Source organism: Centruroides sculpturatus, unplaced genomic scaffold, assembly GCF_000671375.1.
Source record: "Centruroides sculpturatus isolate CEXI.00-Female unplaced genomic scaffold, Cexi_2.0 scaffold13, whole genome shotgun sequence".
Taxonomy (NCBI): domain Eukaryota; kingdom Metazoa; phylum Arthropoda; class Arachnida; order Scorpiones; family Buthidae; genus Centruroides; species Centruroides sculpturatus.
The window spans coordinates 799,733-817,562 of record NW_019384405.1 but is presented as its reverse complement, the minus strand read 5'-3'; the positions used below and the strand labels follow the sequence as shown (position 1 = coordinate 817,562).

Here is a 17,830-nt window from a genome sequence, read left to right as displayed (position 1 = left end):
GGGTTTAAAGTTAAATAATGTAGATACAAATGTATGAGGTATTGTGAAAACTATCTAGAAATTTGACTATTAATCTAATTCATGAAGTTCACAAAACATAACATTTTTGTAGAATTTTAAAGATTTGGAAAATCTGTATAAATTCTATTTTTGTTTATGAAACTACCAAATTTTGATTTTAGTTTTCTTAGTTTTGAAATGTTTTGCATTAAAATTATGTATCTTAACTTTATGCCAGTTAATTCAATAATATAATTTATTCAATTTTCCTAAAACATCTTTGAATGATTTGATAGTGAAAATATCTCTACTTATAAATAATTCAAGTTTTTGTACAATAGATTTTGTTTAGTATAATAATATATAATTTGTACTTATTAATATAAACAGTTAATAGTCTTTCAGCTGATTAAGAAATCACATACAGTGGAAACTTGATTATCTGATCCTGATGGGATGAGGAGTCTTTTGGATAAACAAACTTTCAAATAATTCAGAAACTTGTTTATATTTTAGTACAACATCAAGCACTGTGCATTTAAAGTTTCATGAACAATAATGTAATGCAATTTCCGTATTTGAAAGTAAATTAATTTATTCAAAATTTAACATAATGTTACATGTATATGATTTAGTTTCATAGTGCTACAACTGGCAGATGACACACAAATTTCCAGTTACATGGAGAGTTTGGTGTCTGTGGTATGTACAAAACTATGCATTCAAGATTTTCTTTTTTTTTAAAAAACTATTGTGGATAATCAAGTTTCCATTGTATTTCTATATGTGAATATGAAGTGGCTCAATTTTAAAAATATTAATGAAATAAATAAGTCCATGAAAAACCTATTTTATTGGCGTAACCATTAGTAAAATCTCACATTCGCAAATACTTTTGGACTGTAGAAGTCCATCTTCTGACGTATGTACATATAGATCAAGACTGTCACATGGCAGGAAATTTCCCCTATTGTGGGAAATTTGGCTCCTGTGGAGAAAATGTATGTATTTGTACATAGTTTAAGTAATAAAGGAAATTCTGATTTTTTAAATAAAATCAAAGGAAAATATGCTATATAATTAGGTACATGAAATAATTTAGATTTCGGATTTACACAGATTTATGCAGATTGTTTTGATGTGAAGCATAATGAGGAATTGAGGGAAAAGTTGCTATCTTTCAACTGGATGTTGTGAGGTCTAGTGGCAGCACTAATACAAATATAAACAGTTCTTAAAAGCAAATTTAAGTCTTCAAATATATCTGAACAGCAAAAAAGAAAAAAAAAAAAAATTCAAACATTCTAAGAAAACACTCAATGTTTGACACAAGATCATATGCTTTGAATATTGAGTGCTTTCTAGAATTAAATAAAACTTTTAAATTAGTTAAAGAACAGTTGATAGTCATAGTATGTCATTAACTATAAAGATTTGTCTTTAACCAACTCAATATTAAAAGAAGTAATTTAAATTGTAGTATAAATGGTACATTTATACCACAATTTATACAATATTCAAAAGTAATATTCTAATTAAATTTAAATTTTATCATACCAAAATAAGACTTTCACATAATTCATATATAATTAAACTAACTTACCTTGCTAATTGTAAAAATGTTCCAGAATAATTATCACATTTATATTTTATGACATGCCAATTTATGGTATACGTTTTAATACATTCTCTTACAAATAAAGAAGTTGCCTGTTTTTCTAATCCATTAGGTATAGTTGAAAGTTTTGTCCTACAAGTTCTAGGAATTATTTCTTGCTAATAAAATAAAAAATTTACACTCAAATAAATCACATAATTTAAAAAAAATAAAAATATTTATATAATATAAAATGAATACATTTGCAACAATTAAATCAAAAGTACACACATTCTTATAACAGTTGAACGAACCTTCTTGGTTATCAAGCATTATCAACTATTACAGTAGAGCATCGATTATCCGAATATCAATCAACCAAAACATTGGTTAACCGAAAGCGTTCCAGTCGGCAAATTTAAATTTCTGCTAGTGTTGTGACACTGCAATATTTGACTATGTCTTGGGCTACTCCAATATTATTTTTGTTGGTGTGCATGTTTTAGCTGGTAGAACTGGTGTGACCATGAGAGGATACTTAATTAATTAATTAAGGACGTGCCAGGATTTGAACGAATTTCAACACGGGATAGGTTAATATTTTTTTTTTCGTGCATAATCGGTTATCCAAAAAATCGATTATCCGAACAACCCAGTCTTGAATTGTTTCAGATAATCAATGTTCTACTGTATTAATAATTGTTTTGATCTATATTTTTTATATAATGTAAATATTTAGAAAAAAACATTGAAGACATCCTGTATCCTGCAGTATCAAATATTCTGCCAAGATTTAATTCTTTATGTAAAAATATACAATCAAATCCATCTCATTAGTATGCAAACATGCTTTTGTCTTTATTAAATGGCACAAATGGTAAAATAATATGTATATCAAAGAACTGTTTTGAAATAAATTGTTTTATAATTTATTATCGGCAAATGATTTTATTTGTATACCTATTTTATATACCTGTATAAAAAGAGTAACAAATAGAAAAAAGTTTAAGAAGTCTTAATATAATGTATACTCTGGAATGCTCTAATCTCTCGCCCTCAGATAATTTAACATTACAATATATTAAAGAAGCCACAAGACAATTAAAGATACATATTCTCCTGTCAACTGGTTCTACTGTGTTTTTAGTTTAAAAATGGTCAATGCAAATATCAGTTACTCAAGCTCACTAGACATATATTATTTAAAAATTTGTTAAAAATTCAATTTTTATCGTACCGTTTTGGAAAAAATCCTGTATACACATGTTTGTGTAGTTTATGATTATTTAGTTTTTACTTGTTAATATCAAAATTTAGTTTATTGTCACCTACTGTCTGTTTTTAATCTTATACTACACTTTTACAATAGATAAAATAATTTATTTTTATTCATTCAACTTTGTCATTGAGCTAGCTTGAAGCAGAAGGTTGTCCTTTAGATTTTGATGTAAGATTTATACATATTGACGTAATTAACGAAAAGCAATTCTTATTTATACCAAAAAGTTAATGTTTATGTATTTCACAACTATGTGTGTAATTTCACAAGTCTAAAATTAACTGACACTTTAATGATTATCCTAATCGTGTTAAATGAGATCTATATTTTAGTATAAAAAGTAGTTTCAACGTATACTATGAAAAAAAGCACATGTTTAAAAAACAAGAATAATAAAACACGATAATTTTCCAAAAAATTTGAGTTTTATACAAAACTTTATAATTTTTGTTTGTTTATAATTTTTCCAGACAAAGGAAACACGTGCGTTCTTTTGTTTTTCTCACTTTACTTTTGTTCATTTGATGTTTTATTATAGTTTTGCTTACTGCTTTATAAATAAATAAAATGATACCAATACAGTGGAAACTTGATTATCTGATCCTGATGGGATGAGGAGTCTTTTGGATAAACAAACTTTCAAATAATTCAGAAACTTGTTTATATTTTAGTANCACATTTTCTTTGTTTGAAAAATTATAAATAAATAAAATTATAAAATATATTATCTAAATCCCAAATATATATACAGTAGAGCATCATTTATCCGAAAGTCAATCAACCGAAATGTTGGAACAAGTCATATATATCTTACAAACAGTAAGATTTAAAATAATTAAAAAAATAATACAATAAATATATTCAGAAAAAATCACAAAATGCTCAACAGAACAGCAAAGACAAAAGTTTACTTTACACCTCAAAAAAATATATGTATATTAATTGACACTGCCATCTAATTAAAAATATGTGAAACAGAGTGTAACAATGCATATACTATAAAGAGCTGCATCCTAAGATAAAAATTTTTCATTAAAATTAAAGAAATTCAATGTTGACGATATATCTTCAAAGTTCTGATTTTCGCACAACACTAAGGTGATGAAATATTGTCAAGTGATAGTGAAAAGGTTAAAAACAAAGTACAATCCTACCAACCATTCCCACATTTTATCTGCCATATTATAATGATAATAATTTATACATGATCATTCATAATAATGAATGATCATGTATAAATTTTTATCATAATTGCATTAATTATGATATAAAATTTATACATGTACTCAGAAGTAATTTATGGAAAAAGTGAAATAGAATGCTTATTTAAGCATTCTATTTCACTTTTCAGGGGTGTTAATAAGTGAAATAGAATGCTTATTTAAGCATTCTATTTCACTTTTTCCATAAATTACTTCTGAGTAAGTTTATAATTTTGTTTTCATTTTGTAAAATTTGTAAGGATTAAGAAAGAGATTAAATAAAACAATAATCAAAATACTTTAATGGTGATAAAATTCAGCAAAATTTAACTTATTAACACCCCTGAATACAAGTACCACAGTGTAAAAGTACTTGAACATTTTCTGTGTTCTTTATCATATTTTGTTCAATTCTGTTTCCATTAAAATATCTTTACTATTGTTTCTCTTATAAATTCACTTATTTTTGATGAAGAGAATGATATAGTTTTAAAAATTCTAATAATATCTTTTATTTTTGTAATAAAACATCTTTTGGCATCATATCTGAGCATATAAAAGTACTTTATGTGCTCAGATATAATGCCAAATATAGTATAAAGAAGAAATTGTACTGTCTTTCAGTGTTAGATTTATTTGTTTGATTAATTAAAGACATGCAAATACTTTCGACATCTCAAAATGTCTTCCTCAAGTGAAATTTGAATTTTATACTCTTTTTTATCACTTGAGGAAGACATTTTCAAATGTCAAAAGTATTTGCATGTCTAATATCATAAAGTACTCAGCAAATCACTATACATATATAACTAACATATTTCTCAGCAAGAATAAGGTGTTAGTTATATGTATTTGCATGTCTTTAATTAATCAAATAAATAAATCTAACACTGAAAGACATTACAATTTCTTGCTTATAAAATACGTACAAATAATAAAAATAAAAATATTCAAAAGTAATTTTTAACTGTACTCACTGAAACATCATCTAATGGAAAAAGTAGCATCTCTCTCTGTGGATCATTTTGAATAATAGTCTTATTTTTAATTATAAACGTTTCATAATCCAATGGTTCAATTAACTGTGGTTTACTCTGTAAAATTAATTTTAAAGTTTAATTAATTAATTATATTTTAAAAGATATTAAAACAATAATTTCTTTTAAATAAAAAAAAATCTATATTTTTAAGTTACAAGATTAAATATCTTATAAATTGCATTTACCTCCCGATCATTCATTCTATATGAGAAGATATCACTATATCATATATCAAGCAATCAATAATACTCATAAAATGACATTACGCCATCATAACTTAACAATTAATGTATTTTTATTCGTTTAACATAATATTCCTCTCTGCAAATGCTTATCTTCCTACTTTAAACGTCACTAAAATAAGATTATTCCAGTCTACAGATTAACATATATTTAGGTTAATTGTCGATAACAGTTAATTAAATTACAATTGGACACTTGCTGGACGTAATTTACATATCTACAATAAAACAATGGCTCCATATTGTTTTTAAGAAACTAAACCGAAACATAAATTAAAGCCTAAATTGTTATTTAGAAAGATTTTCAAATTATATAAATTACATAAAAGTCTATTTCCTATTAAATTAATGGCAATTTCTATATAATAATTCAATTTATGAGCGATTATAAATATTAACAACATAAATTACTTTATTTACTTACACAATGCATTGCATCAACACATTAAACAAACTCGAAGGAAGTAAAGAAACACACAAAATAGAATAATAGTATTAACGGCAATAAAAAACCTTGGCACAGCAGTTTACTAGTGAGACGTCGATTAATAAACTTAACCCAATTTAGAAAAGAGTTAATAAAAATCAATTAAAGATCAAGAACTAAAATAAAAGATGCAGTTATTAATTAAAGAAATAACACAAAAATAAGGTTAACATGAAAAGAATTAAGATACAATATTAATTTCTTTGAAATTTCCGACGATTCAGAACATTAAATACAGAAGTATTTAACAAATTAATGTCTCTGTAAGAATTACATTAGAACTATCATCTCGTAATAGGATACGTTCAAATATTAAATAAACAATTTTCATTCTGATTAAGCATAAAATTGCTTTAAAGAATTTACATAGGAATTTCTCAAACAAATAGTAAAAACTGATTTTATTAATTACAGGAATGGATATGCATTTTGGGTGTTTTCACTCCTCATCAGTCCTCTCCGTTACAAATACAGCAGAGCGTTGTTTATCCGAAGGTCGGTTATCTGAAACGTCGGTTATCCGAAGGAATTCCAGTTGACAAATTTAAATTTTTGCCAGTGCTGTGGCGCTGTAATCTTTGACTATGTCTTCGGTTACTCAAATATTTTACGTTTTTGATACTAAATTAACTTCTGAAGTATAATTTTTTATTGTTTTTATATTTTTCAATATATTTATTTTGTTTGTACAAAATAAAAAAATAATTTTTAACGATACAATAGTCTTCGTTAGGCTTAACATCGACGAAAATTCAACGCGAAGCGACACGCAACGGAGAAAAATTTCAACATGGGATAAATTAATATATTTTTTTGTACATAATTGGTTATCCGAAAAATAAGTTATCCGAACAACCCCAGTCCCCAATTGATTCGGATAAACGACACTCTACTGTATCTAGTAGAATGGAAGGTTTGTTATAGCCTTTGAATAATCGGTTATTATTATGTGCTATGATTATATAATATATAATCATCTTAAAGCCTGATGATCATTATATTATAGCCAAATGATTACTGAATTTTCAGGTAATCATTTAGCTTTATCAGATTTACCAAATGAAGCAAAACAATTATCAGATTTACCTGAAAATACAGTAATTGGTTTGGCTTTGATTATGATATTAAAATATGATACAAATCAGAATGTTTCCTTCATTGGGTAATTCATTTTTCTTTATTGTAAAGTATTAACCTTTAAGCCGTAGGTGAAGAGCCAATAATTTCCATCATTGATATTTAATTAATTAAAATTAGCTTTAATATAAACCAAAATAATCTTGTAGTTCAGACTTTGGTTGTATTTTATATATATATATATATAGATGTAAACTTAATGAATAGTTTAATAAATGTTAATAAAGTAATTATTAAAATAACAATGTTTAAACAAACATTTTATTATTTTAATTAATATGCAGAAAAGTTATATTTAGTTATGAAAGTTATTATTATTATTACGGAACATTGGCATCCTCAGAAGGTTGTTGTTGGTTAAGTTATGGCAACGCAATACTTGGGCAATCTGCCTAGGGGGATATCTTCCAGGAGGTTTTTTAAGGGAAACTGACCCCTATTTAGGCGTTACAGACACGGAAAACTCGACGTGGCCAGCCCGTCTGAGCGAGGCGTGAACCCACGACTGAACTCCCAGTATTCAGGGATCTGCAGAAGGAGCAAACGGGGCCCTTGCCCTCACCTAGGATCAAGTAAAATATGCCACAAATTATAACTTTAAAATGGATTGAGATATTTAACCATAAACCCTTGACCAAAGGACATTTCATCCGTCTTTTTGTATAGATGCAATAGTGTATACTATAATCTACTTGTGGAAAAACTCTAAAAAATTACATTAATAAAAATTTATTGATGCAATTATTCATCTCCAGCTTTGCCTTCTCCTAGAAAATTTTCTCTGGATGCTCGCCTTATGGAAATATATTATTAAATGCTAGAGTATTGATTAAATTATGGAAACACTAATTTGTAAGTGATAAAGAAAGTGACTCTTTTACTTTCACCTATAAAAGATAGTCATTTCCTCCATTATACATAACAGTTTTTGATACTGAAACCAATACTTATACCTTATAATTAATTAAATATATCATTTATAAGAGATAATCAAACCTTAATAAATTCATTTATGCACTTTCTAAATGATTGTAAAATGCATAAAGTAAAAGTAAGTTATTACAATTTCATTGATGTATGATATTTCCCGGTTTAATCACACCTATTAACAGACATATCCAATTTTGTATAAATACAGGTATCCCTTGTATAATAAGGCACTTCTACAACATGGTTTCAGTCTAACATGATTTGAAAATTGGGGAAATCCCCCATAAAACACTTTCCAGTATCTTTCTAATATGGTCCGAGAATTTGGGAAATCCTCCATACAAAATTTCACAACTTTTAAGTGCAAACTCTATTATTTGATGTTTTTTTTTTATTCAAGTAAGCATGCATGTTGTTTCAAATTTGCCCCTGGATTTTAGATTATTGAATTTTTCAATCTGTTTTGTGCCTTTCATCAGATTTATTTTAAGGAAAACTGATAGGAAAGCTATCAACCAGGTGTCCTCATCATTGCTTTCACACTAGCCCTTAACCACTCAACAGTGAGGGACAGATATATCCATCCAGGGCGATTGTGTGGCAGTGGTGAGGGATGGATATATCTGTTAAATATGCTTATAATGGGAAACTTTGCTGCTAGAAAATTCCCAAACTTTTTACATTATCTCCAATATTTAATAAAGTTAATATTAATTCATTTTTACAATAAATTTATTTTAACATTAATTTAATGGATATTTTTCACTAAGAAAATTGAATAATGATTTTATATTTTATAAATAAATATATATCAAAGCACAATATGTAGAACCTACAGTATCTCATTGAAAATGTTAATTCTATTCGTAAATTCCAGTATTCTGTCAGAAAAAAAAAAATTTAATAACTTCAGTAATGAGGAAATTTTGCATCTATAATTAATTCCTAAAGAATTATAATTTATTTCTGCACCAAATGAAATTACCATATCAATTTTTAAATACATTAACTACTGGGTATCTAAATATTATCTTCAGAATTAAACTAAAATGAAACCAAGAATTAATATCGTTAAATAAACGTGTAATATTCCAAAAAAAGAAGAAATTCTGTCGTCTTCATTTCATAAATAATTCAAATAAATTGTAATTTTTCTTATAAAACAGAATAGTTTTTACTTTAACGTAAATTATTTATCTTCTAATAAGTGCCTCTTAACTTGTTAAGAATGAATTGCAGAAAACATTATAATTCATATCAATGTCGAAGAAGTCGAATGGCTCGTCAATCCAGGCAGAGTACGATTTGAATGGGTGACAATTTTTTAAAAATTCTCTTAAAATATTAATAAAATTTATCATTCTTTGTTCAATAGAGCACTTAATTTTCTGAAATACATTTAAAAATGAAAATAAAGAAATGAACAATAAACACTCTATTGTAACAGAAGCCTACAGATCTACAGTCGACCCCGCCTATAACACGGTAGATACGTTCTGGTTTTTATGAATCCAGCCAATCACAGCCTGGCACATATGCAGTTTATGGACTACGGCTGTTTGAAAGGTTTCTTCCATAAAATTAATCGATTCTAGACTAATTTGACTGAACATTTCCAAAATATGTATAATTTTTTGGGAATAATCCATATAAACTATGCTATAAACAAAATATTGTAGGATTACTTACCAAGTGTGCGCCGTTCGACCGCGCCATTGCTTAAGCTTGTTTTTGTTGTGGAGCTTGTCATCGAATGGTGCTTGCATGCTTCCTGATATTTTTTTTTTGTGAAAAATTCGCTGAACTTTGGAGACATCATTAATATAAATATAATTTTTTATGGACGTTAAATAGTAAATGGTTTTTAGTAGGTNCATCGAATGGTGCTTGCATGCTTCCTGATATTTTTTTTTTGTGAAAAATTCGCTGAACTTTGGAGACATCATTAATATAAATATAATTTTTTATGGACGTTAAATAGTAAATGGTTTTTAGTAGGTTCGCTACTCATTTAAACTCAACGATTTGTACAATATCCGCTATTGGTCTAGATTCGACCAATCCTGTCGCGACACGAGTCGGCGATGACGTTTTACCGAATTATAGGAGTTTTTTTAGTATGTTTAAACTAATACTGTTGCAATTTTTTCGCCGTGATATAGGAATCCAAACTATAGGAACCAGTGTTATAGGGGGGTCGACTGTGTTTATTATTTATTAATGATCAAGTTTAAACATTCTCCTTCAATTTCTAAAAATTTATATAGAAAAGAAGCTTGCCAAAATAACAAAATGTCCAAATTTGAATGCTACTAACTTAAAATACTTGAATTGACAACAGTCTTCCACTCTTTTCCAGCAGTAAAACATTTAATGTCCATTTGCATTTTGGACATTAAATGTTTCACTGCTGGAAAAGTGTGGAAGGTTGCCGTCAATTCAGGCGAGTGAAATAATATTTCCAGCTTTCACAATAATTTATTTTGAGTTACTAACTTCTAAGTAACAGGTGCATTTGTAGACTAAATGTATGTTCATTGTTTCTTCTGTGTGAAAGTAAATTTTCCATTTTTAATTCTTGTCTAAGCTCATATTTCAAATCAACTGCTAATATTAGAGAAATTGTCAGACAAATATCCAGAATGTTTATAGAATATCAAGTTTATAACCTCAAAGTATGAGTAGAATTGCATATTAATCTAACCTTTCTATATTTACATAATAAAATATTTATGAATATTTTCCAAAGGAAATAGAAAAAAAAAACAGGAAATGCAAATGATAGCCTTGAATGAAGGTGAAATTTATAATAATCTTTAAAATTTTCAAATATATTAATTAAAAATTGTCACATATTTTCAACTACAGGTTTTAAAGAACATATTTATTAATATAAATGCATTCTTCTCGGCAACAAACGCAAGTCTACAAATGTTTAAAGAGACATTAAAGTTAATTAATAACTTTTATTCTGATTAGCTGTGCCTAGGAGTTCTGCCACAAGTCACTTGTAACCAAACTTTTTTTTTTTTAACCCATCTTTTGGGCTTTCCATTTCTTTCAGATCATTTTTCTATTGGTCTGTTCAGAATATGGACTATGTGGAACAATCTCTACATGAAGATTTCCTACATTTTAAACACATTACTTTATAACAGTTACTTTACAATATATAATCTTTTGTTTTTATTTATGTATATTTTTTATCATGTATATTGATTTTTACTCTTTGTTATTTGTATTTTAATCTTTTGTTACAGGTATTATTTTTGGGGAGGATATCAATTGTCCAGCAACATTTCCTTTTGTATACGCAATAAATAAATAAATAAATACTCAGATGTGCTCTTTATGAGCTCACAAGATGATAAACAAGACAATTTGAGTATCAAGAATTAATGTTTGTTTTGCTATTGGAAATTCTAATCTCATTACAATAATACAGAGAAAATAATATTTTCAATCTTTTGCACTTTCTAGAAAACCATTGTTTAAATTTTCTTTAATAAAATAACACTAATTTTACATATACAGTAGAAAGTTATTGAAACAGGATATGTCTAAACCAAGGATGGCCAACAAGTCAATCGCAAAGCCAATTTTGGTCGATCACTTGCGATGTCTTGACTTAATGTGTTACACTTGTAACCGAATGCAACGCGTGAATGTAATGCACAAATGCAACTACAGTGATATTGGACCTCCGCATCCTCCCTCAGATGCAGTTCTGTCGGTCCATGTGAAATCCATTTGCATACAGTTGTAAAAGGGGAATAAGAAATGTAGACAAAGGGTTGTAAAACTGAAAAAAGAAAGGCAGGAAGAGGGACAAAAAAAATAGGTCGGGACACGGTAGAGAGAGGAAGGGATAAGTAGTGGTTCCCGAAAGTGACAACGTTGAGTTTCAATTTTTTTCTGTTTAAAATGCAAGTACTTTTTCTTTGTGTTTTAAATTAAATTGTGGCTTTTCTTACCTATCTAAACATAGTACGTATTTCACACCTCCCCCTCACCACTTAGACTATGTCTATGACAACAAGTCAATCGCGACACATTTTTAAGATAAAAAGTAGATCTTATGTACACAAAAGTTGGCCATCCCTGGTCTAAACTAATAAATTATTTTGGATCTTAATTAATTTTTAATTAAGATCAAACTTTGGTTCGAAGATAACAATGATTCTTAAATTGTCTAAGTTTTACTAATTAGAATACAAATTTGCTTCTGATAATGACATTGAAACAAAGTTACACCAAGCATGTTTGATACATACAGCCATGCATGACAAATGGATACAAGATTTGGATGCCCTGGAAATTATTAAAGCTGATAAGAGGGGAGATCTGCATCAACTACAAAGAGGAAAGACAAATATCATATACATCACAAGTGATATCAATATATGATTTATAACTATGAATAAGTTGCCATCCAATCAACATAACACTTCTGATTACATAACAATTTATGTTTAAATCCAGCTGATGTTCTTTTGTTTTGAATTTGATCAATGTTATTCTGTATGTGTTCTTTTCATAGAATGTCTATAGCTTGAAGAGGGCTCAGAAGGAGACCAAAAATGTTTGTTAATGTTTTAATTCAGTCACTGAACTTGTGTGAGGTTTTCCTATGTGTTTTCGGTATTACCATAACATCCAGTTAGTGTGTGAAAAAACTTTTAATTAGAATTTGATTTTGAATTTAATTAAATAATTTAGAAAATTTTGGACTAAAGAATGACCTTACGACAATGAAATTTGGACTTTAGTTTATATTATGTACAGTACTGTACATAGGAAACAAGATAATTTTTAAAACAAATTTTATAATCAGTAATAGTAAATAAACATCAAAAATATTATCTTTTTCCTTACAAAATGTTATGTATATGGAGATACGATATTTATGAAAGATAGAACAGTAATTTTTTTGATATTTATGTAAGTCACTTAGCATTTGTTCAAAATAACTAACAAGATGTTGTTAATGCTCTTTACTAATGAATAAAGTATTCTTTGAGAAACAATATAAACTGGAAGTGATACAATGTATAACAAGTAACCATTACTTAGTTAGCTACACAAAAACATGCCTTATATTTTTTACTCGCTCTAAAAAACTTGAAATGGGAAACTCAAATTAAACAAATTTACATTAATTTGAAATCGTTCTATTAATTTATAATACTTAAAAAACTGAATTATCATCATTTTATACTGTTCTGTGTCAACATTAAATCTTTTATTTAATATTGATTAATTGATTTACGAATTATACTAGCACATTACAGCTATTTCCCATTATGGACTCAACATGCAACAGGATCAAGCAGCACAAACAAGAATGGCAGTCCAACCTGTACTACTAATAATAAATTATGGAATCTGGCTCAGATTCAAACCTAAATTTCCATTGCAGTATATTGACACCTTAGGATGCAGCTATCTAGCTTTACTCTTAATGGCTATCTTAGCCAAATATAAATACATTTATGATCTATTTACATTAGTTACAATCACTTAATTATTTAGATGAATTTTTTAATTTTTGGAATATTTAAAGTAATTTGCTTCTAGAAATGTATGTGTTGTTAATTTATTACTCTAAATGTGGTACAATATTAGACTTTAAAGTTCATCTGTTCAGATGGTTGGGATTCAAAGAGAATTCAAATAATTAAATTAATGAAATTCCAAAGAATTTGAATTTTTGCAACTTTTGCCCCTGGTGTTGAGTTGGAGTGCTCAAAGATGTTCAAGTCCCAATGTAAAATGAATATTTTTGGTTTTTCTATTAATTTTTTAAATTGTCATTTTATAGAAAATTATCTAATTTAAATATTCTATTAACTACTTAATAATAAACCACACACACCTGATTTGTATTTGCCAAGTTATTTTCTTTGTGCAAACATTTTTGGCCAATTTATGTTTGTTCGATGGAACCGATGTTCCATCGAACAAACAACGTTAAAGCCTGAAGATGGCCTATATAAATTGGCCAAAAATGTTTGCACAAAGAAAATAACTTGGCAAATACAAATCAGGTGTGTGTGGTTTATTATTAAGTAGCTAATATTGCTGAGAAGGTAGACAGATATTCTATTAACTTTGATAAAGAGAAATATATTTTAATTTTATTGAACTTGTAAGCTGGAACTACCATATAAGGTAGAAAACTCAAACCTTTCTCACACTTTCCAGCAGTAACTATTTAATAAACAAACATTTTTAGTCACATTCAGGAACCATGTCAGGTTACGCTTATATAAAATTGAATGTCTACAGCGAGTTCTCACTGTAGACACTCTTTTAATTTTAATTTAGTTATAAGTTAGAAATTTAGCAAAAGAACTACATGAAACTGATGAAAATTCATGACTCTCACATACATTTACAGTACATTAAATAAATCTGATTTATCGTGACCATCTATTTATCATAATAATGATTTTATCTAATATAAATATACATTGTAATTATCATAAACTAATTATTTCTTACTGCTATCTAGATTAATCTTATATTGTTTTCATATCTTATCTATTTACATGTTATTTGCAAAATAGATTATTATAAAAACAATTATCAAAAATGTTACACAGGAATGTATCTCTGCCATAAATATATTTTAAGACACGAAATTTTCTTCAAGCTGACAAATTTAGTATTCCCAAAATGGCCATCTAGACATGTCTTTATAGTTAAACTTTAGCTGCTACCATCAGGAAACAGATGTAACAATATGCAATACAAATTAAAATAAAAAGTGTAAAAACTAGTAAAAAAAGAGTGTAAATGAATACAGTAAATCCATGTTAATTTGAAATTCAAGGGACAAAATAATCATGACTTCAAATTATCTGAGATTTATATATTTCCATACAATGTGCTAAATGCCATGTAACTGATATAATTTATTAAGTAAACAGAATACAATGAACAAAAAACAGAAAACATTAAGTAAACAGAAAATAGCATATATACAGTGGTACCTCAGGATACGAACGCCCCAGCATATGAAATTTTCATGATATGACACGAAATTTGAACATTTTTTGCTCCACGATACAAACAAAAACTTACCATACGACATTACATTAGTTCGCAGCGCCATTTTTTATTCACTTCTGTTCGTTGGTCTCAGTCCGCGTGTTTGCTTCGTCATGGAAGGATCTCGCTCGATAAAGGAAATCTTGAGGTATTATCAGAAAGTGACTGATTTTATTGAAAAGAAACATCCCGAAAAGGTTCACACTGGCCGTATTGCTGCTCGGAGTAATGACATTTGCCTAAGTCATTTTACAAACATTTTAAAAAGTAGGCAAAGCCAAACCTCTTTGGATAGATATTTTACCAAGCGACCTCTATCCAGTGAAAGTGCTGGTGGAAGTGAAGGAAAGAAAGCAAAAAGCAGTGAATAAAAATAAAAAAAAAAAAGAAAATATAAAACAACACTAATTTTTTTAATCTTTTCTAAGTTATTTTTAAGTTATCGTTACATTATGTTATGTAAGTTAAGTTTTAGTATCATTTCCCTTCTCCCTCTCTTCCGCCACCAGTTTACACCTCCACCGTCGTCTATCCTCAAAGGTAAAGTGCAAATAAAACTACATTTTTTTTATCGATTATTATTCTATTATGGTTATTTACCATTTACAACTACAAACTGCATTTTTCAGTGTTTTCCTTACTATAGTTATTTTTTTTTAATGTACTACTTAGCTTTACTTTGAGTGTGTTTTTTGTGTTGGAATGAATTATTTGGTTTTACATGTAATCGTATGGGAAAAAATGATTCACCTTATGACATTTTCATGATATGATCTCAGTTTCGGAACGGATTAATTTCGTATCCTGAGGTACCACTGTACTATGTACATATGGTATTTTCATTAATTAATAATAATTACTGTAATAATAATATAAANTTCGAACATATTTTTGCTCCACGATACGAACAAAAACTCACCATACGACGTTACATTAGTTCGCATTTTTCATTTGTTTTTCTTACTACAGTTATTTTTTTAATGTATTACTTGGCTTTAATTTGAGTATGTTTTTCGCGTTGAAACGAATTATTTGATTTTACATGTAATCGTATGGGAAAAGATGATTCACCTTATGACATTTTCATGATATGATCTCAGTTTCGGAACGGATTAATTTCGTATCCTGAGGTACCACTGTACTATGTACATATGGTATTTTCATTAATTAATAATAATTACTGTAATAATAATATAAATAAACTGCAGGTAAACAATACATGTCTAATAAGAACCTCACAGGTTGCCAGATAGGTTTTGTAAAAAAGTAAAGCAGAATTCTTCAAAATATAGCCCAAATCTAGTAACCTAAAGCCCTACAAATATCACAATCTGCTACGTATCACCCAATCTTGCAATCCCAAAACTCGGCTGTATTTTATGAGATAAGAGAAAAAAGGATATTCTGTGGATAAGATGATACAGTAATACCCCGAACTTACGCGATAGGTGAGACCGAGCAATAACCGCGTAAATTGAATTCGCGTAAGTCGGGGTATAATTTTGCATATAAATACATACAATTAATTTTTAATTGGGGCCGGAGACTAAAGAAAACAATAATTTAGAAAAAAATGTTTAATAAAATCTTAGATAATACANTAACCGCGTAAATTGAATTCGCGTAAGTCGGGGTATAATTTTGCATATAAATACATACAATTAATTTTTAATTGGGGCCGGAGACTAAAGAAAACAATAATTTAGAAAAAAATGTTTAATAAAATCTTAGATAACATATATGTATGACAAATTATATTATTATACAATTTTTCACATTTACTCAATTATCACACCATAATTTTAACATTGTTTCCATCTCAGGGATAATACTGTGACATTTACGAATTATGCTTGAATTTAAAGATTGAGCATTTTTTACAGCTTTGAGAATTTTTTCTTTACCTTTTATAATTGTTTTGACTGTCGATTCTGGTAGATCAAACTTCTTTGCCAATTCACAAATTTTCATTTTTGTGTCAAAGTCTTTAATAATGTTAACTTTACATTCCAAAGATAAAGTTTTTATTTTCTTGTTTGATGCAGAAGAAATCAGTTCTACTTTGTTTAGATGACATAGTAGAGTCTCTCAAGTCTCCGTAGATATGACAAACACAGAAATAAAAAAAACAAAATAAATTGTAGGTATATGTCGATTCCGCAAACATGTAAGCCGAACAATAGTGTGGGGGGGAGTGAGTAATCAAGAGTTGTGTGGCGCTCAAACAAAAGACGAATTGAAGAGATTTGAAAATCGCGTAACTCCGGGTTCGTGTAAGTCAAGGTATTATTGTACCAAAAATGTGCTACTGTAAAAGCAAAGCTGTGTTGACCAGTTTAGAGTTGAATACTATGATACGCTTCTTGTCTAGTCTTATGAATAGCTTTACTTAACTGCTAGACTTATTACACCACCACAGGACGTCAAATTAGATTTAAAAAACACTATTTTATTTTCAGAATGCATTACGTCTGAAATGCATTCTGAAAGTTAATTGTCCATAGTCAGAAAAAACACAAAAAATATTAATATTTTTCTGATACAGCATGTCCACTTAAATATTTATCTAGTGGCAAGAGAGATCTTTCCAGCAATGCACGAGTGTATGTTTGTGGTGCATGCTTGTTCTACACTGAAANACAATAATTTAGAAAAAAATGTTTAATAAAATCTTAGATAACATATATGTATGACAAATTATATTATTATACAATTTTTCACATTTACTCAATTATCACACCATAATTTTAACATTGTTTCCATCTCAGGGATAATACTGTGACATTTACGAATTATGCTTGAATTTAAAGATTGAGCATTTTTTACAGCTTTGAGAATTTTTTCTTTACCTTTTATAATTGTT

The 17,830-nt window shown here is 28.0% G+C and overlaps 1 protein-coding gene across 1 annotated transcript in view; it reads right to left on the bottom strand.

Moving 5' to 3' along the window:
• The window catches only part of LOC111618792 (dedicator of cytokinesis protein 9-like), a 105,249-nt gene that overhangs the window by 83,026 nt on the left and 4,393 nt on the right, over positions 1-17,830 (bottom strand). Inside the window, 2 exon segments of the mRNA XM_023360362.1 lie at positions 1,604-1,776; positions 5,056-5,172. Of these exon segments, the coding sequence (XP_023216130.1) occupies positions 1,604-1,776; positions 5,056-5,172 (290 nt within the window).